This window comes from Camellia sinensis, chromosome 2 (genome assembly GCF_055761805.1).
Source record: "Camellia sinensis isolate YWXY chromosome 2, ASM5576180v1, whole genome shotgun sequence".
Lineage (NCBI taxonomy): Eukaryota > Viridiplantae > Streptophyta > Magnoliopsida > Ericales > Theaceae > Camellia > Camellia sinensis.
In genome coordinates this window covers 198728601-198755039 of record NC_138962.1, presented here as the reverse complement: position 1 = coordinate 198755039, position 26439 = coordinate 198728601, and the positions used below count along the sequence as shown (strand labels likewise).

At 44.8% G+C, this 26439-nt stretch overlaps 1 protein-coding gene across 1 annotated transcript in view; it reads right to left on the bottom strand.

The window, feature by feature from the left end:
- Positions 1 to 1149: 1149 nt before the first annotated feature.
- The window catches only part of LOC114262598 (zinc finger protein ZAT9-like), an 87887-nt gene continuing 62597 nt past the window's right edge, over positions 1150 to 26439 (bottom strand). The window contains exon 2 of the mRNA XM_082913334.1: positions 1150 to 2784. Within this exon, the coding sequence (XP_082769460.1) occupies positions 1343 to 2784 (1442 nt within the window). The 3' untranslated portion in view covers positions 1150 to 1342. The remainder of the gene's footprint in view (positions 2785 to 26439) is intronic.

The window sequence follows — 26439 nt, the reverse complement described above, 5'->3', positions numbered from 1 at the left end:
TTTATTTGGAACAAGATTCAAAATTCAGGGTCAAATGTGCCACAATTGAAAAGTCAAGGACTAAAGTGACACGGGTCTCAAATTATAGGGATTATTTGTGTAATTTGGCCAAAATTAAAAGTAGATCAGAAAGATATGCTAATCTTAGTATAAATCAAAGTTACTCAGCAATGAATGAATACGAGCGCGCGCATACACACATATATAAAAATATAGCAAAAGTATTGATTCTAATCAAAGCTTCGTAGCTAAGAGAGAGTTAGATTGACAAAGACAGAGAGAGATGGAGAGAGTTCACACCATTGGAGATCTCTTTTTCAAATGACCATGGCTAATGAGAGAGAAAATAGAGCGAAATTGTGAGAGAGAGAGAGAGATTTGTTTGGGAAATAAGAGTGAAACCCAGGACAAGTTTTATGAGTTTTTTTATATTTATATTTATATTTTTAATGTTAAGAACATAATTGAGGGGTTAAGTAAAACGGGATTTTGGTATAGAAAGAATATTTTTGCAACAGTTAAATAATCGGTCACAAAAACAATAATATAAAAAGCCATATTTCTAGTAGTGTTAGGTGAAGTTGTTAGTCCAGCACCTTAACTGTTAAAAAAATCGACAATGCTACGTAGCTCAAATTTTGTGGCTCAAAAGTGGCTCAAATGGCCAAAACGACGTCGTTTTGAGTACAGAACAACATAAAAATGGCCAAAACGACGTCGTTTTGGCCATTTGAGCCACTTTTGAGCCACAAAATTTGAGTTACGAGACAACCCACACGTCTATGTACCAGGTCCCTTGGCACCGAGTGGACATTGTATCACTAGTGCCAGCCAACCACCTTAGGCTAATTTTTTACCTCAAAATCTAGTGAATGGCTTCAGGAAATCAAAACCAATGGATTGAATTGAAGGATGCTTAAGAAGTTGGGTTCATGGCCAATAAAAGAATTGTGTATCCAAAAAAAGAAAAGCCTCAAGGGCCAAACACACTCTGATGCTTGTCAGAATCTTTATGCAACAAATTAAGAAAATAATAATAAAAATTATGCGATGAAATAAATCATAATTCTATCCTATAATTTGTCTTATTTTCAGTTTCATATTCTGTTATAGTGTCACGACATCAAAATAAAATTATATATATATATATGTATATGAAATTGAGAATGGAACAAATTATCCCATGCAGGCCACATGAGAGTTCCCATAACAATTGTCGCAATACAAAAAAATAAAATAAAAATAATAATAATTATGTCCTTGTTGAATATGAATGTTTAATTACAGTTTCTTACAAACATGTCAAAAAAAGAAAGAAGAAAAAAGACAAAAAAGAAAGAGTTTATGGGTCAGCAGAATCAACACCCACACCACTAGTTGAACCAATCCCAACCTGCAACCAGGGAGAAGAATTACCACTCATGTTCATATCCTTCAACTCACTCAGCTTTGCTAACTTCACCTTACTATCTGCTTCATCGTCATCCACATTTTCCATTCTACTATTCTTCTTCTTATTATTTTCAATCTTCTTATTGTTATCATCATCATCACCATTGTTATGATCATTATTATAGTTTTTTCCTTCTTCATCAACATCAACCCATGACTGTAAATTTATTTCAGTAGACACTTCAAAGCTCAATGGGTTTCTAGGATCCCTCCTTATTCCGGCGAGATCGTCGGTTGCCAGGGCCGGAAGATTGAGATCCAGTGTGTCAGATTTGCTAAACTTAGGTCCTTGTTGTATCTGATTGTGTTGATCAAACCTAACAAGCGAAGAGGTCTCTGGAGAATTCGAAGTGAGCCAATGACACCTCTTGTGCCCTCCCAAAGCTTGTCCTGATGAGAAAACTCTATGACATATTGAGCATTCATGAACTTTTGATTTCCTCTTGGAAATTTCTCCGGGGACCGGAGAGCCCGGGCCGTGGTGGTGGATCCCAAAACTTGATGTGGGTTTTGATGGGAGGAGCAAAAACTCTTCATGTGTGCTCACATCTTCATCTCCAGCGAGTTCATCGAGCCGGGCAGCAAAGCAGCCTTTAACCTTCTTGTGACTAGCCCTATGTCCTCCCAATGCTTGGTGGGAATTGAATACTTTCTTGCAAGCTTTGCATTCAAACATTCCTTTTGCAACCCCTTTGGCCTTTTCTAGAGGTGCCTGGGTTGTGAGAGGACCGATGAATGTCGCCGTGTGGTGGTGGTGGTGTCGCCGCTCCTCCTCCTTGATCGCGGAGGAGCAAGACTCCTCCGCCTGATCTGCCACCGGATCAACCCTAGCGTTGGATAACATCACAAGACAAGTTGCAGCCATATCTTCTTCCTCACTAGAATGACATGTAGAATTGAAATTGCCCACTTTAGCCCTAAATGACCTTTTCCTTTTAGACCACCTACACCCCCTCCGTTCCTCACCATCCGATCGTGGCGGCGATAACATGAGTGACTCGTCGGCATCCTCAGCATCCTCGGAGTTACATTTTCTATGCTCAAGGAAAGATTTCCAAGAAAAGAATTCCTTACCACAATTCTCACAGACCCTACAACTCTTCAGCCGGTTAGGGTTTGTCCTCAACGCGTACATTCGCTTGTTCGCCGGCACATTCCCTCTCTCCTCCCAGTCACTTTCCGGGTCATCGTCATCATCAACGTTACCGCTCTCGTCTCCGATGCCATGAGCTCTCATATGCCCTCCTAGAGCTCTCCCACACATAAATCCCTTCTTGCAAACCCTGCAAAAGTGCTTAAAGTTGGTTTGTTGATCTTGATCTACCATTAATGCTATATAATAAAAAATAAATAAGCCTTATTAACTCGAAATTCAGAAGTACATCGAGATAATAAGAATCAATGAGAGAAAAATAGACAAAAGTACTCAGTGCATCGAGAAAATAAGAGAGAGAGAGAGAGGGAGACAGAGAGATGAGAGAGAATAGAAAAGGGGTGGAGTTAAATTTATGATGGGGAGTTGAAGTTGTAGGGTTGTTGAATGGTGTGAAAAGGGTTAGTCCTAGTTTTTAGTTAAGAGTAATGGTTTGTAGTGCATGAGAGAAAAATAGGAGTGTGACTGAGTGAGGAGTGTTTTTCGGACGTCCGTAGAGTGGGAGTACAAAGACAGAGTGGTTTTCAAACAAACCTATTCATATCCTTTCAATTCAAAGCCAAAACAAACTTATACATACATATTTATATATATAATTAGAATTTATCTTTTAGTTTGCCCTACTCTTTTGCTTTTGTTCAATATTTGTAAACAACCTAAGCCTAAAAATGGGAGGGTACAACTCATTTGTTATAAGCTGTTTACATACAAAGTTGATTCTGACTTATATTCCAAAAGTATATGTAGCTGGTACTGCTTAATTTCTTATAATTTTTTTTATTATTTTTTATGAGTAAATTGCGTTTGACAATTTTCTCATTTGTCCTTTAAAATTTATTTATTTTTCACTTTGAACTTTTATATTTTAAGTTTTTCCTAGCTTCCTACTAAAACTAATTTATGTTTAAAATTAGATAGAAAATATTATAATTACTGTCCCATAACATAAAAAATATATTATTATATTGAGATTTAAGTTTATACTAGAGATGTGAGTTATATATAATAAAATATTTTTATATTACGTGACTGTCAATGTGTCATTTTCTGTCTAATTTTTTACAAAATTTAGTTTTAGGAGTAAATTGAAAAAAAATTTGAAACATGAAGGGTCAAAGTAGAAAAAAACAACCCTTAAGAGCTAAAGTGAGAAAGTGACTACACATAAAAAGAGTAATTTACACATTTTTTATTTTGAAATTCTGTGCCAATTTGCTTGGTGTAACTTTCGCTCATAACTTATTAGATAGAAATAATTTAAATATATTGAAGAAAGTTAAATTTTAAAAATTGAGTAAGGAGGAACCATTTGAGAGGATTTTGTGGATAACATTAATATTAAAGTTGCTACGGCCTATTTTGAGGAGTATGTTAAAAATTAATTTTTTTCGCTTTTTTAAAAAGGCATACAAAAAATTAAAGAAGTGATGTGATCCAAAAAAATTAAAAAAATTAATAGAATATATTATTTTGCCCCCTAAACTTTCATGTGTTTTTCAATTTGACCCACAGACTTCAATTAATATCAATTTGACACTCAAACTTTCAAAATTTTGATCAATTTGGCTCCTGCCGTCACATTTTGTCTACAATTCGACGGATTGTGCTGACGTGACACCAAATTTCAATTGGAATTTCATTTTACCTCCCAAATTATATTTGAAAAATCAATTTGCTCCCCAAATAAGGAAAAATAAAATTTAAATATTTAATAAATAATTTCTATCTCAATAATGAAAAAAATTAAATAAATTAAATTTTAAATAATATATACATTGCAAAATAAAAAAATATAAAATTTCTTATTTAGAATAATTATCTTCAGACTATGAAACATGTAGGTATTTTAACAAACATATCGTACTCGTACCGAGTACTTACCGAATTTTAAAAAAATTTTCCCACTCAATTTTAGAATTATTATTAGTCGATAAATTCTATTGAAATTAATTTGGATCATAAATGAGTTAGGATAAGTTTCTCCAAGATCAACTCAAGATAATGTGAGACCTATGAAGCACAGGTACATGTATGAGTATTAGTATTGGTACGATATGAGAATGTCGACGTGGTAAAATACAAAAAAAGTAGTCAGGTTTGTTTGGGATAAGCTACAAAGGTCAAAAAAGTTACTAAAAAAGTTAAAAAATCCATATTATTTGGGAAAAGCTTGTGGGGGAAGCCTACTGTAGACACCCCATTTTTGACCGACCTTAAGACTCAGACGTCACCGATTGAGCGCTCGGTGATACTGCATATTGTGCTCGTTCAGAAGTTTCAGAGTCTCGGCTGCGAGCCTTGCTTCCGGACTTCCGGACTCTTTCATGCTTTGCCTCGGTTTGCGAACCAAGCTCTGTTTTCTCTGTTTTCTCTTCTCGAAGGGAGGGAGAGGTCTCGTAGATCATCTCTTAGCGGCCGCAGGTTACATTTCGTAGTCGTAGGCCATTTTGCCTGTTTGGAGTTCGGTTTTCGATTTTTCGAAGCCGTTGGCCGTGTGCTCTAGTTTTTGGCATATATGTTATTTGCTCCCTTTTGAGGGACACTGTGGCTCGAGAAACCAACTTCGTGGTCGAGCACTGTAGAAGTCCCCGAACGCCCCGGGAGGAACGAGCTCCCGTTCTGTTCTTTTTGGGGTCACTACAGCTCAGGACTCTCAAATTTGTCACGGTTCTAGGTCTGAACTAAAGAGTCCAAATCCGGCAAATCGTTTCGAGAAAAAAACAGATTTTTTGAAAGAAGTGCCAAACATGGACTGCTTTGCCAGATACAGAGTCGCCACCTAAATATTTTTTAATGGGAAATTCAGGAAACCCTGACTCGGTGCCAAAGGCCACGTGTCCATCATCACCAAAGTTGTCTCGGCTCGGGAACTTGGGTACGATTGGGGAAGGTCACTTCGTGAGCACCCCCACTCGCCCGATCAAAGATCGGCCTCTACTAACCATGATATCTATTTTTGAAAACTTTGTATGTCCTTATTCCGGTTATTAGCCTAGGTTACTATGTGATGCGCACAGCATACAAGTATAGACTGAGTCGATTGAATTGGAGCAAAATATTTCGTGTTTGTTTTTGAAAGATGGTTTGCTACTCGCAAGTAGGCTTAAAATGCAGATTTTGCCACCCGCAGGTGGGCTTAGAAAAGATGGTTTTGCCACTATCTAGTGGGCTTAAAACAAACATTTGATGAATTGTCCCAATCCAAATAACCCAACCTTCACCCACAGGCATTCAGGCAGATATATCACATAAGCATTTAGCCTCATGGTAAGCATGCTATTCATGGCAGTCACTTACACGCATGCAAGGATGCTAAAGCATAAAACTTACCGAGTACTCTAAGCCAAAATGGAAATCACATTAGAAATCATGCATGACCCTAAGTATACAGAAATGCCTAATGCAACACATGCAAAAATGCAACCTATAGTAGGCTCGGCTATTCTAAACATGGCATATGGAATGCTACAGCTAACATGTATTCAATTTGGAATTGAAAATACAATGCAGTTAGTATGATGCGCCGAGCCCGGTGCATGCAAAACGGATGAATGATGCAAACATGCTGTCATACTGTATGCTAATTGAAACATGCCCTAATCTAACCATCATAAGCGGATAAATAAAAGGGAGAAAGACGTGGGGTTGGAAGATATACAACACACACACGTACACTTATTACAGTTGTGCCCTCGCGTAGAGGGTCCGAATAAATATACAGTCCCGAATAAAAGAATATTACAGTCCAAATATTACAGTCCGAATAATATACAAATTCCTAATTAATTAACAAATTAACTAAGAAAATAAATAAACTGGCATGCAAGCCAGGGACTGCCTTACTTTTGATGGATGATGCATGTCCGGGTTGTCTTGCGCGGAAATCCACCGAGATGCCCCAATTAGCCTCTGTTTAGCAATTATTCTTGAAACGCGTGCCAAGTCCCGAAAAGTTGCTAATTCTTCATTTTGCTGCAACAGAGAGCAGGAAAGGGGCATAGCAATGTATTTTCACAAATATATGCATGCCTCGATCCTCGTGTCACCAATCATGCATACCGAGGCATGATGGCCGAGGAGTCGAATTGCACAACTCAATATAGAATGAATGCACATGAAAACACAACAAGACCTAACTCCATCATGGATGATCCGGAGTGTCGGTGACTGGGGAATTGAGACACATTCCGTCACTCGGAGTACGAAATGCACCTCGTTTCCCGTGCCCGGGCTAACTCCTATTCCGAACATGATGCAATATGCATGACATGCATGAATGCAACTAAGGTACAGCCTAGCATGCACAATGCTATGAAAATGAGATGTCTCGAAGTGCGTGCACACGGGCACGTAAACCGAGGCAATGACATACGCAATGCAAATGACATGAAAACATGATATGGGCTTATACCAACATGAGAGAGCCTCAGCCACACTCACATAAGAGGCCGATGGATGAAAATGAAGTGCCTCGAAATGCGTGCACACGGGCACGCAAACCGAGGCAATGGCATACGCAATGCAAATGACATGAAAACATGATATGGGCTTATACCAACATGAGAGAGCCTCAACCACACTCACATAAGAGGCCGATGGATGAAAATGAAGTGCCTCGAAATACGTGCACACGGGCACGCAAACCGAAACAATGGCATACACAATGCAATATGGCTAAAATGGCATATAGAATGCAACATGGACTTATACTAACATGAGAGAGCCTCAGCCACACTCACATAAGAGGCCGATGGATGAAAATGAAGTGCCTCGAAATGCGTGCACACGGGCACGCAAACCGAGGCAATGGCATACGCAATGCAATATGGCTAAAATGGCATATAGAATGCAACATGGACTTATACTAACATGAGAGAGCCTCAGCCACACTCACATAAGAAGCCGATGGATGAAAATGAAGTGCCTCGAAATGCGTACACACGGGCACACAAACCGAGGCAATGGCATACGAAATGCAATAGGGCTAAAATGGCATATAGAATGCAACATGGACTTATACTAACATGAGAGAGCCTTAGCCACACTCACATAAGAAGCCGATGGATGAAAATGAAGTGCCTCGAAATGCGTGCACACGGGCACGCAAACCGAGGCAATGGCATATGCAATGCAATGGCATGGAAATGATATGAAAACATGCTAATGGATTTTCAGCAATGAAATGTGGGGGAAAATAGCCCCGAAATGAGGCGAAAACACACCCGATGCATGGAATCTCTCCCGAAATGCAAATTAGGCGCATAGAATGAACTACAGCTATACAAAGCATGCATAATTGGTACACGAGATGAAAAGACAGAAGCAAGGCAGCCTCAAAATAAGCATTTTTACAGTTTATGGCATGGCCAAACAGCAAACAAAGATAGGGCAACAATGGCATGCAAAAATGGCCCTAAATATGAGGTTATGAAGCAACTCACAGCTGCTAACTCCAAATAGGTTAGGGCCCTTCAACAACATTGAAGAGGGGACAAAAATAAGCCACTTTACAGAACTGTAAAAACCTCAAAAACAAACATAGATATAGCTAAGCTCTTATGCAAGAAAAGGGCCAAAAGGTGGCCAAAGAGGCAAGTGGTATATGCAAAGCCCAAACTGAAAAATTCCCTTCTACAACATTGAAGAGGGACCAAAAATAAGCATATTTACAGAACTATAAAAACTCCAAAACAATATACAAATATGCTAGAAATGCAATGCGAAATGAGGCTCAAAAGAGGCTATAACACAAAGTATGCAAAGCATTCACCAAACAACCAAAGACCCTTAATGAAACATGTTAAGAAGGTCAAAATAAGGCTATTTCTAGGCCTGTAAAAAGACCAAAAACAGAAGCATGATAGGCTGCCAAAGCATGCAAGAAAATGGCATTCAAGGAAGATATTGAAGCAAGTGCAATATGGAGGGCTCAAACAGGGTTGAGCCCTTAATGAAACAAGAAAATGAGCTCAAAAAAATGACCTTTTCAGTTTTGGTCGGAGCCCAAATCAATAAGCATGTATGGCTTATAAATGGTGCAAGAAATGGACCAAAAAGGAGGAAATACTACTCACCCTTGAAGACCAACACTTTTGTTGCTTCTTGGACCAACTTTGATGACTCTAAGCTGCTGGAGTTCCTCCCCTTGCTGCTGAAATGGAGTGGTGATGGTAGAGCTTGAAGATGATGAAGAAATGGAGCCCAAAACTTGAAGGAAATGGGGTGATATGTATGTATATGCTCCAACCAATCCTTGTAACCCCTTTTCTTGAGTTGGGAGGCCAGCAATATAGGCCAGAGAGGGAGAGAAGAGTCTAGGCAAAAGTGGAGGGAAATGAGGCTCTCTTTTCCCCACAAAATATCCCCCAGATATAGATATTTTCTGGGGGAAACAGCTGTACAGCTGTAAAGTGGAAGGAGAGAGGAACATGGCCGGCCCCTTTTTGGAGCTCCAGGTGGCCAGCCGGCCACCCCCCCTAGCCGGCCGGCTAGGGGTCAAAAAGGCCAAGTTCAATTAGTGGCCGGCCACCACATATTGGTGGCCTCCCAGGTCTCCTCTTCACAACCCTGTGGTTCGAATTTGGAAACTCTAAAACAGGAGAGAGAACAAGCCATTTTCAAGAGGGGTTCAAAAGGGTCAAATGGAAATAGTGGCCGGCCATGAACTTTTAGGGTCCTCCCATGTGTGTACAACACAAATATGTGGTTCAAAGTTCAAGAAAATGGCCCAAGGGTGTTCAACAATGGCTTGGAAGGAGGGGTTCAAAAGGGTCAAGAAACATTAGTGGCCGGCCATGAACTTTTAGGGTCCTCCCATGTGTGTACATCACAAATATGTGGTTTGGGTTTGAAGAAAATGGCTCCAAGGTGTTCAACATTAGCCCGGAAGTGTGAAAAACGGGCATCGGAGGGCGTCGGAGAAGTAAAAACTGGTTGTTGAGACAATTGCTAGCCTCCCACCCTTCTACGGTCTTCCTGGTGATAAAACAGAGGTTCCTGCCAAAAATGAATGAAAACCGATGCAAAACGAATGCTCGGGGGCCAAAACACGCAGTTCGGGGTCCCGAAAACGGGCTGTTAAGCATCGAAAGTGGCATTCAGCCACGAAGTGGGTTTCTCAGACCCCAGTGTCCCTCAAAAGGGAGAAAATAGGAAGTATGCCAAAAATCAAAGCAAATGGAGATGGTTAAGCGGTCCCGAATCGAGGCACATGGCCAACGATCCCGAAAACCGGGAACCGGACTCCGAAATGGGCAAAATGGCCTGCGGCCACAAAATGTAGCCCACGGCCACTGAGAGATGGTGTACTGGACCTCTCCCTCCCCTTAGGAAAAGAAACAGAGAAAACCGAGTCTGGTTCGCAAACCGAGGCAAGGCACAGAAGAGGGTTCGGAAGTCCGGAGGCAGGGCTCACGGCCGCGACTCTGAAACTTCTGAACGAGCACGATATGCAAAATCACTGAGTGCTCAACTGGTGACGTCTGAGTTTTAAGGTCGGTCAAAAATGGGGTGTCTACAAGCACCACTTCCGGTGCCTAACAGTCAGCTTTCGGGGCCTCGGGCTACGCGTTTCGGCCCCCGAACCTTCATTCTGCATTGGTTTGGGTTCATTTTTGGCGGGGACCTCTGTTTCATTGGTAAGAAGGCCGTAGAAGGGTGGGAGGCCAGCAATTGTTCAGACAACCAGTTTTATTCCTCTATCGCCCTCCGTCGCCCGTTTTTCCTCACTTCAAAGCCAATGTTGACCACCCTTGGGCCTTTTCCTTGCACCCTAAACCCCATATTTGTGATGTACACATCTGGGAGGCCACCAATATTTGGTGGCCGGCCAGTAATTGTTTTTGAATCTTTTGAACCCCTTTGAAAATTGGGTTGTTCTCTCTCCTGGTTCATTGTCTCCAGTTTTTAACCACTTGGTTGTGTTGGGCACACATCAGAGGCTCTCTTTTTGGGGTGGCCGGCCACTAATGCTTCTTGACCCTTTTGACCCCTAGCCGACCGGCCATGGGAGGTAGCCAGCCGACCACCTAAACCCTAGATAACTGGCCGGCCAGAATCCTTGCATCAAGTACAGTGCAGGTACACCCTCCTTTTCCCCCCAGATTCTGTATCCGGGGGGGGCCAACTTTTGGAGGGAAACTTGGCTTCATTTCCCTCCATTTCCCCCCTTTTCCCCCCTCTTTTGCCTAATAACAGACCCTCCAGCTGCATGTTTTAGGGTTACAAAAATTTCCCCCAAGTCTCTTGCCTTGTATCTCTCTCTCTCTCTATATTTCCAAGCTCCAAACCCTCAAGCCCTACACCATTTCCACACCACCACCTAGCACCACATCACCATCATCCATTCCAGTAGGTTTAGGGCTATTTTCAGAGCTAAGGAGCTGCCAAACTCAAGCCAAGGAGCTGTCAAAGATTGGTCTTCAAGGGTGAGTCCCTATTCTCCTTTTTTGTGCTTTATTTTGTTCAATGCATTAGCCATACTTTCTTGCTATTTTGGGCTCCGACCCTAACTGGAACTAGGCTTATTTTGAGCTATTTTTCATGTTTGATTAAGGGCCTCTCACTGTTTGAGGCATCCTTTTTATACTTTGTGTTATAGCTCTCTTTTTGGCCTTATTTTGCATAGCATTTTGAGCATGCTTGTACACTGTTTTGGGTCTGATCATAAACTGTAAAATGCCATGTTTTGGGTCCCTCTTCAACATTGTTGAAGGACCGTCACTTGTTTCGGGCCTGCAGCTGTGACTTACTTCTTTGTCTCACATTTAGGGCCATTTTTGCATATTGGTTTAGCCCTATTTGTGTTCATTGTTTGGTCTCGATTAAAATTGTAAACGTGCTTATTTTGGGACTGCCTTGAATCTGTCTTCATGCTTCATGATCAAATAATGCATGTTTTGCATAGCTATAGGCCAATGCATGTGCCTAGTTTTGTGTCTCGGGTTCATTTCATGCATCGAGTGCCATGTTTCCATGATTCGGAACTATTTTGGGTCATATTTTAGCGCTGAAATTTGCATGCTAGTATGCCATATTCCATGCTTTGGTAGAGTGGCATTCGTGCCTTAGGTTTGGTCCTCGGTTTGCGTGCATGTGTGCACGCATTCTGAGTTATCTCATTTTCATTTTATGGCCTCTTATGTGAGTGTGGCTGAGGTCCGCTCATGTTGGTGTAAGCCCATTTATGCATTGTGTATGCTATTTCATTTCATAGCATTGCGTATGCTAGGTTGTATGTTAGTGCATTGTGTATGCCATGTTACCTCGTGCATCGTGTATGCCATTTCATAGCATTGTGCATGCTAGGTTGTGTATTAGTTGCATTTATGCATGTCATGCATATTGCATTGTGCTTGGGATAGGAATTAGCCTAGGCACGGGAAACGAGGTACGTTTCGTACTCCGAGTGACGGAACATGTCTCAATTTCCAGTCACCGACACTCCGGATTATCCATGATGGAGTTGGGTTTTAGTTGAGTTTTCACGTGCATTCATTCTATATTGAGTAATGCAAATCGACTCATCAGTCATCATGCATCGATATGCGTGATTAGTGACACGAGGATCGATGCATGCATACATCTGTGAAAATACATTGTTATGCCCCTCTCTTGCTCTCTGTTGCAGCAAATCAAGAATCAGCAGTCTTCCGAGGCTTGGCGCGCTTTCCAAAAAATATTGCAAAACAGAGGCTAATTGGGGCATCACAGTGGATTTCCGTGCAAAGGCGACCTGGACATGCATCATCCATCATCTGAAGAAGAATCAAGGCAGTCCCTGGCTTGTATGCCAGTTTATTGTTTTCTTAGTTAATTGGGTAATTAATTAGGATTTTTTGTACATATTTGGACTGTATTATTTATTTGGACTGTACTATTTATTTGGGACTGTATATTATTCGGACCCTCTGCGCGAGGGCACAACTGTAATAAGTGTGCGTGTGTGTGATGCATGTCTTCCAACCCCACGTCTTTCTCCTTTTTATTTACCTACTTACGATGGTTAGATTAGGGCATATTTCAATTAGCATACAGTATGATAACATGTTTGCATTCATTCATCTGTTTTGTATGCACTGGGCTCGGCGCATCTTACTAACTGCATTGTATTTTCAATTCTAAATTGAATACATGTTAGCTGTAGCATTTCATTTGCCATGTTTAGAATAGCCGAGCCTGCTATAGTTGCACTTTTGCATGTGTTGCATTAGACATTTCTGTATAATTAGGGTCATGCATGGATTTCTAATTAGCTTCTATTTTGGCTTGGAGTACTCGGTGAGTTTTATGCTTTAGCATCCCTGCATGCGTGTGAGTGACTGCCATGAATAGCATGCTTACCATGAGGCTATGTGCTTATGTGATATAAACTGCCTGAATGCTTGTGGGTGAAGGTTGAGTTATCTGAATTGGAACAATTCTTCAAATGTGTGTTTTACGCCCACTAGATAGTGGCAAAACCATCTTTTCTAAGCCCACCCGAGGGTGACAAATCCACGTCTTGGCCTACTTGCGAGTAGCACCATCAAACCATTTTCAAACAAACAAACAAACATGAAATGTTTTGTTCCAATCCAGGCGACCCAGTCTATACTTGTATGCTGTGCGCATCACATAGTAAATCTAGGCTAATAACCGGAATAAGAACACACAATGTTTTCAAAACTTGATATCATGGTTAGTAGAGGCCGATCTTTGATCGAGCGAGCGGGGGTGCTCACGAAGTGACCTTCCCCAATCGTACCCAAGTTCCCGAGTCGAGGCAACTTTGGTGATGACGGACACGTGGCCTTAGGCAAACGAGTCAGGGTTTCCTAAATTTCTCAAAATAAAATATTTAGGTGGCGACTCTGTTTCTGGCAAAGCAGTCCATGTTTGGCACTTCTTTCAAAATCTATTTTCTCAAAACGATTTGCCGAATTTGGACTCTTTGGTTCAGACTTAGAACCGTGACAATTTGAGAGTCCTGAGCTGTAGTGACCCCAATATCGAACGGAACGGGAGCTCGTTCCTCCCGAGGCGTTCGGGGACGTCTACAGTTTCTGGCGACTCTGCTGGAGATTTAGAGAACTTGACTCGAACTCATGATATCTTGTTTTGACTACACTTATGTGTTTCTTTGCATTGCATTTGCATCGGTGCACCTAGGACACCGTGTTTGCCATCTGTTATTCCTGAACGGTTTGCCGGAGGCTTGTCTTGTCAAGGCATGACCATAAGGCTGACCGGTTGTGGGCTCTGCCAGTATGGGAACACAAACCCCGGTTTTACCGAGGCACCCTTTTGACCATTCGACCTAGTGCATATTCGGATCCATAGTGACCATTCTAAACTAGGACAGGTTGCTTACCCCGTTTATAGGTTGTTTGAAACCGCTGCGTGCGTAGTGAAACCCTAGCTCCTGACAAAATAGGACAGGGAAACCCTACCCCAACATAGGGGTGTTTTGGCTCTCACTTATCTGTTATGTGATTTTAGAGTGTGTCTCTATAGGGGGTTACATATATCAGTTTATGAGTTTGGGGCATCAGGCCTGCGGGCATCAGTCAGTATTTGAGAATCAGTTATCTGCGGGTATCAGAGATTCAGTTTTGGGGGCAGTGATTCAGGGATAATAATCAGTGTTGGAGGACAGTGTTTATTCAGCTTGTCGACCGTGCGTTGTTATGCCCGGCTGTGTGTCATGCATTTACTTTAAGCTGTTATACTGTCTGTTTATCTGTTTATTTATTGCTTTATTTATCTTTTTACTAGGGACAGTTCTAGCACAATTGCTTCCAACCCAGTAGATATTCCCCAAGCACTTTGGACACGAGGTCGTCAACTCAATTGACAGACAGCCAGTGTTCCATTCTCTACCCCCCGTTGTCAGAAGAAGGCCAAGAGAGCGCAGTGTGTCAGAACAGAGGTTGCCAGAACAGTGGGTTACTCCATCAGAGGACAATAGGACTGAGGTCTCGATTGTTGCTATAGAAATAGACATACCAGTTAGTCGGATGGATCAGCAAAATACATCAGGGATGGAAGCCCTGATGCGCCAAATGCAGGAGAGCATGAGACAAATACAGGAGGATGCCGCCCGTCAAGCGAAATTCTCCAAACAGCAGGCCGCGATCATGGCCCAGCAGGCCGAGCTAATCACTAGACTGCAACAGCAGAATGCGGCATCTGCTTCACATCAAGTCCCTCCTCCGCCAGGGGCTCCATTACCCGAGCAGGCACTTACTGTCCAGAATGCTCTGCCAAACACCCAGAACACCGTGCCAAATATCCAGAACATACAAGAGGACACGAACCTTCCAACGGGGCCAGCTCCGCCCCCGCTTCCGTCTCAACTGTCCAAGACCCATGCACCCAACCACCCGGACTCTCATTTCGAGTTCGAAATAGACCATACAGCTCTGAAACTGAGCAAGCTTGAGAAGCTCTTCAAGAAATCACAAGGAGTAAAGGCTATTCCGGATATCGAGGATGGATATACCGACGTGGCCGTGACATTGCCCGATAGGTTCAAGATGCCGCAAATTGACCGCTTCGACGGGTCCGGGGACCTCATGGTCCATCTTCGGCTATTCTCAGACATCCTGCAGCCAATGGGCCTAACCCGACCACAAAAGCTTTCGCTGTTCGGCCGAACCCTATCAGGTGTGGCCGCCATCTGGTACGTGAAGTTAGAGGATGAGGTAAAAAGAAGCTGGGATGAAATGGCTGAGGCCTTTGTCGCACAGTACTCGTACAATACCTAGATTGAGATTACAACTCGTGATCTCGAAACGACAAGGCAGGAGCCCAAAGAGACTTTCTCAGATTTTGTAACTCGATGGAGGGCGAAGGCATCAATGATGACTTTGAGGCCCACTGATAAAGACCAAATCAGGATGATTGTGCGCAATCTCTAACCGAAATTGATGCAGAAGATGATTGTACTTCCCTTTCCCACATTCTCAGATTTACACGAAATGGGGAAACAAATCGAAGATGCGATGAAGCAAGGTCTGATTGACCAGGATAGGGAGTAACCGAGGAGGACTTTCAACCGAAATAACAATGCAGGCCCGAGTGGCGCTGCAACTGCAAGAGCTTCAGAGGTGAGCATGGTCACCACCATTCCCCCTCCCCTTCCAAGACCCATGGCAGCCACACCCTTCTCCGGTGCATCCGGAAGTAATACCCAAACCACTAAATACCAGCCCAGAGGCCAAAGAACCTTCACCCCACTGTACATACCTTTGTCTAAGGCTCTGGGGTCTTAATCAGAAAGGGGCATCTAAAACCCCTGGAGCCGAGGCCATTACCAAATCCACTTCCACCCTCTCACAACCAAGCTAAGTACTGTGCATATCACCAGCAGCACGGTCATGATACTGACCAATGTTTCAGGCTGCGTCACGAGATTCAAGACCTCGTTGACAAAAATATGATTCTACCCCCCGAGAAACCTAACGTCACAACCAATCCACTCCCTACACATAACCAAACTCCACCTCCCAAAAGAGTCAATCTTATCCAGACCGGGGTTGTGTCTTACGATCCTAGCATCTATATTACTCCTACCCATCTACCTATGCCGGAGGTGCTCATTCCCGACTGCACCGACTCTTTGTGCATGTTGGACATCTCCATAACCCAACCAGAGCCGATGGTGGTGACCATCGAAGATGGGGCAAGGCAGACTTCAGAAAAGGATGGAATTGTTGAGTCTGGGATTGAACAGAGTTTTGCTGGGGAAGTCTACGATCCAAGTGAGTACATCTTGTCAACAAGCCAGATTGGGCTGGGTATAGAATTGCCAGAGAAGGAAGAGCTGTGTGTGATCTGGGGGGATGAATTTGAGCAAGGGGCAAATGATCTGACAGCTGTAGAGGAGGACTTTGCCAACCTACAATTTTTCGATGATCAAGAATCAGGGGATGCGGCAGTCAACTGGTTTGACTATGAGGAATCGGCAGAGGCCACTGGATGGCTCGATGATCAACTAGATGTGATGGGAGAATCCCAACCAGAACAGGGCCCGGCAGGGGCGAGAGTATCAGCTGTGGCCGGAAAGGCCGGAAGTCAGGTTACATTGCCGGAGAGCGCCGGTACGAAGAATTTTGCTCAGGACGGAAGCATTGTGAATGCAGGGAAAGTTGAACAACAAACTGCGTTGACGCAGGTAGAACAATAGGGTTCTGAGAGAACCGAGAAAGCCAAAATCCATGAGGGGATCGAAAGTGCCGCGCGCACAAGAACAGAGGATGCTGTGGGCATGCAGAATGAAAGTGCTGTGAGTACAAACATGCCCGAACCGGACAGATGCCTTCTGAATGCTAGCGGAATGTGGTGGGAAGACGATGACTTATGTCTTGCCCACACAGACGAAGACTGGGGAGACAATCGGCCAGACGACACCTGGTACCTCGATGAGGTTGATCACATGACAAGAAGTGGGCGGTACTTCAAGCCCCCACACCTAGACCAACCCGAGGCATCTGGGAAGGATAAAGAAGCTGAGAAACAGAAGGAGAAGCATATCGAAGAGGAAGTTGCACTAAAATAGTTAAAGAAGATACAAGCAGACATCTCCATCTGGGGACTGCTTATGGCGTCGCGAGTACATAGACAAGCTGTCTTATCTGCTATGGACAAGTCCAAACTCTCCATAGATACTACACCAGAATAGCTGGTTGGGCTGGTTTTTCCGGGAGGAGGTTCCCCGGCTTTAACCTTTTCAGACAAGGAACTATCGCCTGAGGGCACAAATCACAACAAACCCCTCTATATTTCCGTGGAATGTAGAGACAAGTGGATACCGGTGGTACTTGTTGATATCGGGTCCGCCATCAATGTCTGCCCAACCAGAACAGCGTATGCAATCGGGTTGAAGCCCGCGGACTTCGTGCCGACTACTCAAGTGATCAAAGCATACGATAATACTAGCAGGGAAGTGATGGGGACTGTCAAAATGCAAACCCAGGTTGGTCCCGGACAACACAACATTGAATTCCATGTCTTGGACGTTCCCGCAACCTTCAACCTACTTTTGGGGCGACCGTGGTTGCACCAGGTCAAGGCAGTCTCTTCCACTTTACACCAGATGTTGAAGTACCCTCACGGGAAGGGGGTGGCTATTGTCTTCGGGAATTCATCAATCCATCCGCCGCCGAAAGTGTCCACACCAGTCTTGGAAATCGAGCATGGCACTGAGGATGTGTTCTTATCAGGGTTCACTTTGGCTGAGGCTCGAGTGGTGCAGAATATTATGGCTGTGAATGAGGGGGTGTACGTTAGTGCTCAATCCGTCTACCTCATGAACAAGCTACAACACATCCCCGGAATGGGATTGGGAAGGAGCGGCCGGAAGGGCGTCACAGCATTGGCCGAAGTGCCACACAACCCTCACACTTTTGGCTTGGGTTATCTGCCCACCAAAGAGGACTGGGTGAGGAAGGGTAAAGAGATGGCCGGAAGAGCCAGAACAAAGAAGGCAGGGAAGCCTTTTGAGTTAATGCATCGGCCCATTCAGGGTACCCTAAACGGACGCTTCGTCCTGGAGGGGGAAGACTTTCCGTTTTGCGGCTTCCCAGAACCATGGCTGAACGCGGAGAGGAAGCGCGTGCCTGGTTTCGAGATCTTCTTCAACTTGCAACTACCCGGGGATGACGTTGCCGAAGAGCAGGCAGACCCATCAGCTGAGGTTGGGCAGTGTAAGACAGTGGATTCTGAGAACGCCGAACTTGAGATGGGGGTAGCGCTAGCATGTCTACTTTCAGATCCTTCGATCGACCAAAAGTGCTTGGGGGATAACTCCTCGGTTTCCATGATTGGGGATGAAGCGGCTGCAAGCCTTCCAGCGACTATTTTGGATGCATCTATCGCACCCTCTCTCACTTGGCAGTACGAGGAGGGATTTTTGTCCAGCAACACCGAGTCAGGTAGTGAGCCAGAATCTGATTCCACCGAGTCCTGTGAGTCGGAATCAGGTTCCAGCTCGACTGAGTCTGAGTCTGGTAGTCCTGGGGATGATAACCCGGATGCCACTGTTATGTCCAGGTCGTCTTTTTCTTTCTCATTTGAGTCTGTTGTAACCGAGAACTCGGACGATTTGGATGTGCTTAATGAGGATCAAGTAACTGTGGTTTCTGAGTACTTTTCTGTGCCCTTAATTTATTGCATAAACTCAGACTTTCAAAATTTTGATGAAAACGACGAGGACGAAATTCCTCCGGTTTTGCAATGTTTAATTGAGCAGGAGTAGGAGAGATTTCTCAAACCCTTAACAGATGAAATCATTACCGTGAATATTGGTACTGAGGAGGACCCGCGGCTGGTCCAGATCGGGTCCACGCTGTCTTTGGAGGAACGCGAGCGTTTAGTCGCTTTATTAAAAGATTTCAAAGATGTTTTCGCGTGGTCCTACGAAGACATGCCTGGGATCGATCCTGAGATTGTACAGCACCAGATCCCCCTTGACCCCGAGGCCCGACCTGTCAAACAGAAACTCAGAAGGATCCGTCCCAACTGGGCTCTCAAGATTAAAGAAGAGGTCACCAAGCAAATCGATGCAGGCTTCCTGCTAGTATCCGAATACCCGACTTGGTTGGCCAACATCGTTCCAGTGCCGAAGAAAGATGGCAGGATCCGGGGGTGCGTGGATTTCAGGGATTTGAACAGAGCTAGTCCGAAGGACGACTTCCCCTTGCCGCATATTGATGAGTTGGTGGATTTCACAGCAGGGCATGCTTTGCTTTCATTCATGGATGGCTTCTCAGGGTACAATAAGATAGTAATGGCACCAGCAGACAGAGAAAAGACTGCATTCACCACCCCGTGGGGAACATACTGCTACAGAGTAATGCCGTTTGGGTTGAAGAATGCCGGAGCTACTTATCAATGGGCCGCGACCACAATATTGCACGACATGATCCACAAAGAGGTTGAGGTGTACGTGGACGACATGATTGTCAAGTCCAAGGAAAGAGAGGGCCACTACACCGCCTTGCAAAAGTTCTTTCAAAGGATCAGGGAATTCCGGTTGCGGCTAAATCCTCAGAAGTGTACGTTCGGTGTTACAGCAGGAAAAATGCTGGGGTTTCTGATTACACAAAGGGGCATCGAGGTTGACCCTTCAAAGATCAAGGCCATCTTAGAAATGCCACCACCAAGGACTGAAAAGGAGGTGTGAGGCTTTTTGGGTAAGGTGCAATTCATAAGACGGTTTATCTCAAAATTAACCTTGACTTGTGAACCACTTTTTGGTCTCCTAAAGAAAGGCAAGAAATTCTAATGGGACGGCCGATGCCAAGCTGCTTTCGAACAGATCAAGAAATATTTACAGAACCCGCCCGTGTTGTCGCCACCAGAGCCGGGGAAACCGTTGATATTGTACCTTTAAGTGACTGAGACTACAATGGGCTGCATGCTCGCACAAGAATCAGAGGATAAGGTGGAGAGGGCCATCTACTATCTGAGTAAGAAGATGTTGGATTACGAAGCCCGCTACACTCCGCTTGAGAAGGCTTGCTTAGCTTTGGTATGGGCTACCAGGAAGCTGCGGCACTACTTGTTAGCTCACTCCGTAATGTTGGTTTCACGACTGGATCCCATCAAATACCTTTTCGAGAAATCGGCACTTACGGGTAGGCTATCTCGTTGGCTGCTGTTGCTCTCCGAATTCGATCTGAAATATGTGACACGTAAGTCAGTCAAAGGAAGAGCAGTGGCAGAGTTCTTAGCCGATCATCCAGTCGAAGGAGGTGAAGCAGTTGAGTACTTATTCCCAGATGAAGCCATTTTGCACATCGATGACGAATATTGGACGATGTACTTTGACGGAGCATCAAATCAATACGGGTATGGGATAGGAGTATTGCTGATAGCACCCGACAATTCCCGTATCCCTCTAGCCTTCAAACTCCGGTTCAAAGTCTCAAACAATGAAGCGGAATATGAGGCATGCATTGCCGGCCTAGAAGCGGCCCTGGAAATAGGGGCAAGATGTTTGGACGTCATCGGGGATTCAAACCTTGTTGTATCTCAGGCAAACGGAGACTGGAAAGTCAAAGAAGAAAAGATGATGATGTACCACCAGACCTTGGACTTGTTAATTCCTCAGTTTGAAAAGCTAAACTTTGCTCATCTTCCAAGAGAGAACAACAGGTTCGCAGATTCTTTAGCAACTCTATCTTCCATGATAGACATCCCGTTTGGAATTCGGATGCGTCCAGTTGTCATTGACCAGAAATTTGAGCCAACCTATGAGACGATCGCTGCTATAGATGAGGTTCAGGACGAAAACCCTTGGTATTATGACATTTGGAATTTCTTGGAAAAAGAAGCATACCCGCCAGGGGTAAATGCCAAGGATAAAAGGGCAATCAGAAGAATGGTCGTCCAGTTCATCATCTGTGGGGGTAAGCTGTATAAGAGAGGTCATTTGGGAATGCACAAGCTGTGTGTTGAAGCCGAGGAATTGAAGCGCCTGATGGAGGCAATCCATGGAGGAGAATGCGGTGCACATATGAACGGAGTAATGCTAGCACGGAAGATCCTCAGACAGGGTTACTATTGGTCCACCATGGAGGAGGATTGTATCGGTTTTGTTCGGCGATGCCACAAGTGTCAGATTCATGCAAACCGCATGAATATCCTGCCGTCGAAGCTGTACAACATGACTTCGCCATAGCCTTTTTCAGTATGGGGAATCGATGTGGTCGGGGCTGTCACTCCGAAGGGGTCGAATGGGCATGAGTTCATCCTGGTTGCGATAGATTATTTCACGAAGTGGGTCGAGGCCCAATCGTATGCGGTGTTGAAGGCATCGCACGTTGCAAAGTTTATCAGACACAACATCATTTGTCGCTATGGGGTCCCGAACGAGATCGTTTCAGATAATGGTTCCCACGTCAAGAAAGAAGTGATTGACTTGTTGGAGAAATACAACGTGGCTTTCCATAAGTCATCTACATACCGACCGTAAACCAACGGAGCGGTCGAGGCTGCCAACAAGAATATCAAACACATACTGCAAAAGATGGTGGAAACCTACCGGGATTGGCCAGATAAGCTGCCATTTGGTCTGTGGGGCTACAGGACTTCAATCAGAACTTCTACCGGAGCGACGCCGTATTCATTGGTTTATGGGATGGAGGCCGTTCTACCTATCGAGATTGAAGTTCTGTCATTACGAGTATTGGCTGAGTGTCAAATAGCCGAAGCAGATTGGCAGCAGAGCAGATTTGAGGAACTCATGCTTTTTGACGAGAGAAGACTGAAAGCACTGTACCATGTTCAAGGCTATCATTGCAGAATTGCCCGGGCTTTCAACAAGAAAGTTAAGTCCAGGAATCTAAAGGAAGGAGATTTGGTGCTCAAGGACAATCGAGCTCCCATCCACGACCCAAGGGGCAAGTTCAAACCCAATTGGACTGGTCCCTACATTATCAAAGCTATCTGGTCAGGTGGAGCTGTGGTTCTGATGGATCTAGATGGCCTGGAATTTTCCCAACCGATCAACATGGACAAGTTGAAGAAATATTACCCCTGAGAGGCTCGCTAGGCCGAAAACCCGAAAGGGCGACCTAGGCAAAAGTTAGAGCACAAAAAAATTAGAAAATATAAAAATTGGGCTCGCAAGGTTGAAAACCCGCAAAGGGCGACCTTGGCAAAAATTAGAGCGTAAAAGGAGAGTGAAAATACTCGAGTGAACCTAAGCCTGAACTACGTAAGGCTTGATTCCCATCTTTGGGATACGTAGGCAACTTCACCCTGAAGTTCAGCCATAAACTTTTCCCCGATCAACTTTGTCCATTTTGACCATCTCGATCATCTTTATCCATCAGCATTTATCGTGATCTCCGGTGCAGTGCTATTCAGACTAGGGGCAACTTTCCGTTGCCACGACGGTGCAGCGCTATTCAGACTAGGGGCAACTTTTCGTTGCCATGCAATGCTGCGGTACTCTTCAGACTAGGGGCAACTTTCCAGTTGCAAGGATCTGGGGTTGTGCATCTCAGTGACAGATCTTAGGCGTGTCCAGTTCTGATCCATATCGAAAATAGTTTTGAAAAGTTTTAATAAAAGTTGACTTTGTTCAAAATTAATCTTTTTACAACTAAGACCATTTTTGGACCAAAGCGGAAAATGTTCAGTACCACAACCTTCAATTTCATTGATTTCAAAACAGAGTTCTCCTGCTCTTGCATACAATCAAAGTTGCTTTTTATTACATTCATAAAGAAAACTTGAAAGTACTAATAAAGCAATAAATCCAGGGCATAGTCAAGTCAAGTATCCCTGCGCCCCCTCCCAGAGCTGGTCGAAGCCTCTGACGCCAAACTAGGCCCAACCTGTGCCTCCTCGTTGAGCCAATCCAAGCATTCGTTAGACAAAGTGTAACTGAAAGTGGGAGCAGGAGCCAGGAGCTCTCTAGTCCTCCATGCTGTGGCATATCGGGCAAGCTGTGCATCTCGGACTGGGAAAGCAGCCGGGTACTCAATCCCCTCTGGTGGGCAAATCTGATCATGACCGAACTGGCGCAGGAACCGGAACGGAAAGTAGAACACACAGTGGGTCAGACCAATCAACTGGATCCCGATCAGCCGGGACATGCTATAGCTCATTGCCGGGATATTGAGCCAAGGACAACGCCAAGCAATGCGATCTGCGGACAAATTGCACATCCAGTCAAACCACCACCTTTTATCAGGGGCATCGACTAGGCGCTGTCGAAAGAAATAGCCTCGAGCTGAGTAGGTTGGGCAAGAGTCCACAACCTGCAATTTGTCCATTAACCATACTTGGGGAGGGATGAAAAATGAGAGAATAAAGAATAGAGAGATGTACGGTGAGGGAAAAGCGAGAAAAGGGTTTTTGTGAGAAAAACCGAGCCTGAGGGCCGAGTGATGTGAGCAAATACATATGTAAGATTGGGTGGGAAACATTACCTACAACAGCAGTGGACTCCCAGCAAATCTAGTCGTCTCCCGGCGATAGACAGAATCCAAGCCCATCAGCGTCTCGGCCAAGGTCATGGCGATGCAGCTCTTTCCTTCTTTCAAGCCTTGAGTAACTTCAATAAGACGAATGCTAAATCCACCAAAGCCCGGGGAAAGCAGAAAGTGAGACAGCAGGCACAAGCAAAGGGCGTGTTGCCGGAAACCTTGCCAATAATGGTTGCTGCGGTCACCAGCATCAGAAAAGCGATGAATCAGACCGAGAATATCTAGTTCCCCATTACAGATCAGAGACCGAGCGTCGTGCGCGGTGAGTCCACACATCCGCCCTAAAGCTTGGGCGTGGCCAAAGCGAAACTGAGGCAAGATCTCTTCACAACTTTCGGATTCCATCAAAACTTGAAAATCTTCAAAAGTTGGACATACCTCTTGACCGCCGAAGCTAAAGACATGCGTCACCGGGTTCCAAAACCTCGCCGCAGCATGGAGGAAAGGGAGATGTAGCAGAGTGCGGCTCAGCGTGAATAGTGCATTCAAGCCAAAACCCCGGAAGTTTAACTTTTCCGAGCCATCTAGAGAAGCGATCCAAGCTGTGAGATTTTCAACGAGAAACGTCTCCATCTTTGTGCAAAACTAAGATGAATGGAATCAAAACACGTAGCTAAGGCTTTTAAAGAGGAAAAGACACTATTCAGGGGGACAAGTGTCAAAAATTGGGCGGTTGCTGAGCTAAGTGGCAGGCTGGCCATCTTTTCTGGCAGGCCGGCCATTTCTTGTTTCAGAACTGGTCGGTGGCCTCCCCCTACAATAAATCTGGCTGGCCGGCTCCCAAAAGTGGCCGGCCATGCTCCAATGTGTGTCTTCGGCCCTGTTTTACCCTCTGAGGGAAAGTTTCAAGCATTTCCATGCAACGGATGTGTCGAAGGCCTCTATTTCTCTCTGTTTCGGATGCGTTCCGTCGCCCAGATCGTCCGAAGTACACTTCGTTTTGTTAAGTTTTGTTTATCGAGTTGTTGTTTTGTTTATCGAGTTGTCGTTTTGCTTATCGAGTTGTTTGTCGAGCTGTCGTGTTTCGTGTTTTTGAGTTGTTACTCTTTGTTTAAGCTTTTTGTTTGAGTCTTGTTTATCGAGTTGTCAACATTATTGTGTTTTGTTTATCGAGTTATAAACTTGCTAAGGTTTTGTTATATCTTAGAAAGTTAAGTTGTTGCGTCGGTTCACTACCTGACTGGGCAAAATGCACAATACACATTTCCATTCAATCTCATTATGATGCAGAATGATGCGATATGATGCTAAATATTTAAAATACAATACTTTTTTCTAAAACTGTTTCATCCCATCATGCCTCGCTTGTTACAACATTTTACAGACTAAGGCACAAGTTTTACAGAGAATAAAACTGCCCGATAATGTACAATGTGCTACAACTACTAGCAAAAAGATAAATAAAACAGGAAACAGCCGCATCTGTGCTCTCAAGAACAGTAATAAGAGGCCCTCTTCGTCCTCTTCTGCGGAATGGACTCTCCGCCACCGTCGCCATTGCCATCATCTGAGTCGGAGTCGTTATCCTCGGGATCCCCCTCAGCCTTGCCTCCACTCCCGGAACCAAGACCGGAGCCGTCCTCTCTATCAGCAGATGTCTCCGACTGACGGTCTACAACCTCCTTCTCCTTATCCTCACCAGGCTCCTCCTTCACAATATGTGCTCTGCGTCTACGAGACGAGCCCTCCCCTCGAAAAGGCCTGGAGGGCCCAGCTCCTCGGAAAGGCCTGGATGGCCCAGCTCCGTGAAAAGGCCTAGATAGCCCAGCTCCGTGAAAAGGCCTAGATAGCCCAGCTCCCCGAGAAGGCCTAGGTGGCCCGGCCTGCGGCTGAGCATATACCGGAGGCATCTGAGAACAAAGAGTTCAATTTAAATACATCAGTCCAAATATGTACATCAGATGCAGATACAAGCAAAAACTACATGAAGTGGGTGCATGTAAACACAGTGTACAAGTGGGGTGTGTGTCAGATGTGCTCTACACAAGTAGCCTGGCAATGCAGCAGAAATTAGCATGTCATCAGAAGTATGATAAATGCCAGAAAACTAAAGGGTACCTGGAAGCCCATGATAGACAACTGTGCCTCCCTTCGCAGGACCATCCCCTCAAGTGAGGCTACCATCTCGAGCACCTGATCCATATACTCAACAGGGGGCTGCAGATGCAAAGGCAAAGGTGTCAGTAAAGGAATGAACGTCCAAATATCTGAGTGATAAATCAAAGCTGTAAAACATACCGGTGGTGAGTCGGGGTCTCTGACATATCGATGACCGGGCATCGGAGGCTCTATCAGGATCGGAATCAGAGAGGTAGTCCCATACTGCCACCCCATCAGCTCGGTCGGCAAGTCCGGCCACCCAGGATGAGGAAAAGTCGGAGGAATCGGGGGAACCGATCCACCCCCACCTCTAGATTTACCAGCCCTGCTGGTGGAAGGGGCGTCTGCAGCCCGAGCCCGGGCCTGGCTCGAAGAGGGCATACCAGCAGGCCTCATCATTGGAGTACGAACTCCCGTCAACGGAGGCATCAGGTATGTGTGACGGTAAGTAGCGTAATCCCCCTCCTCAAGATGTAGCAAAGCATCAGTACCCAGCATAGCATTAACAACATCCCGGGAAAAGAGCACATCAGTAATCCGCATATCGACTGGGGGTGCTGAGGGAGGGTCCTGAGAAGTGTACCCCCAGACCTAACGCAAGAAACGCTCCCCCAAAAACCAGGACCTACTAACCGGCCCTTCGAACAGGAGCCTGTACCGGGAGGCACCCCACCATCCGGCAAACTGGAATCGGATACCCTCACCTAAGGGCGCCCAGGGCTGCCATGTAATCTGCAGATAACAGGCGCATAA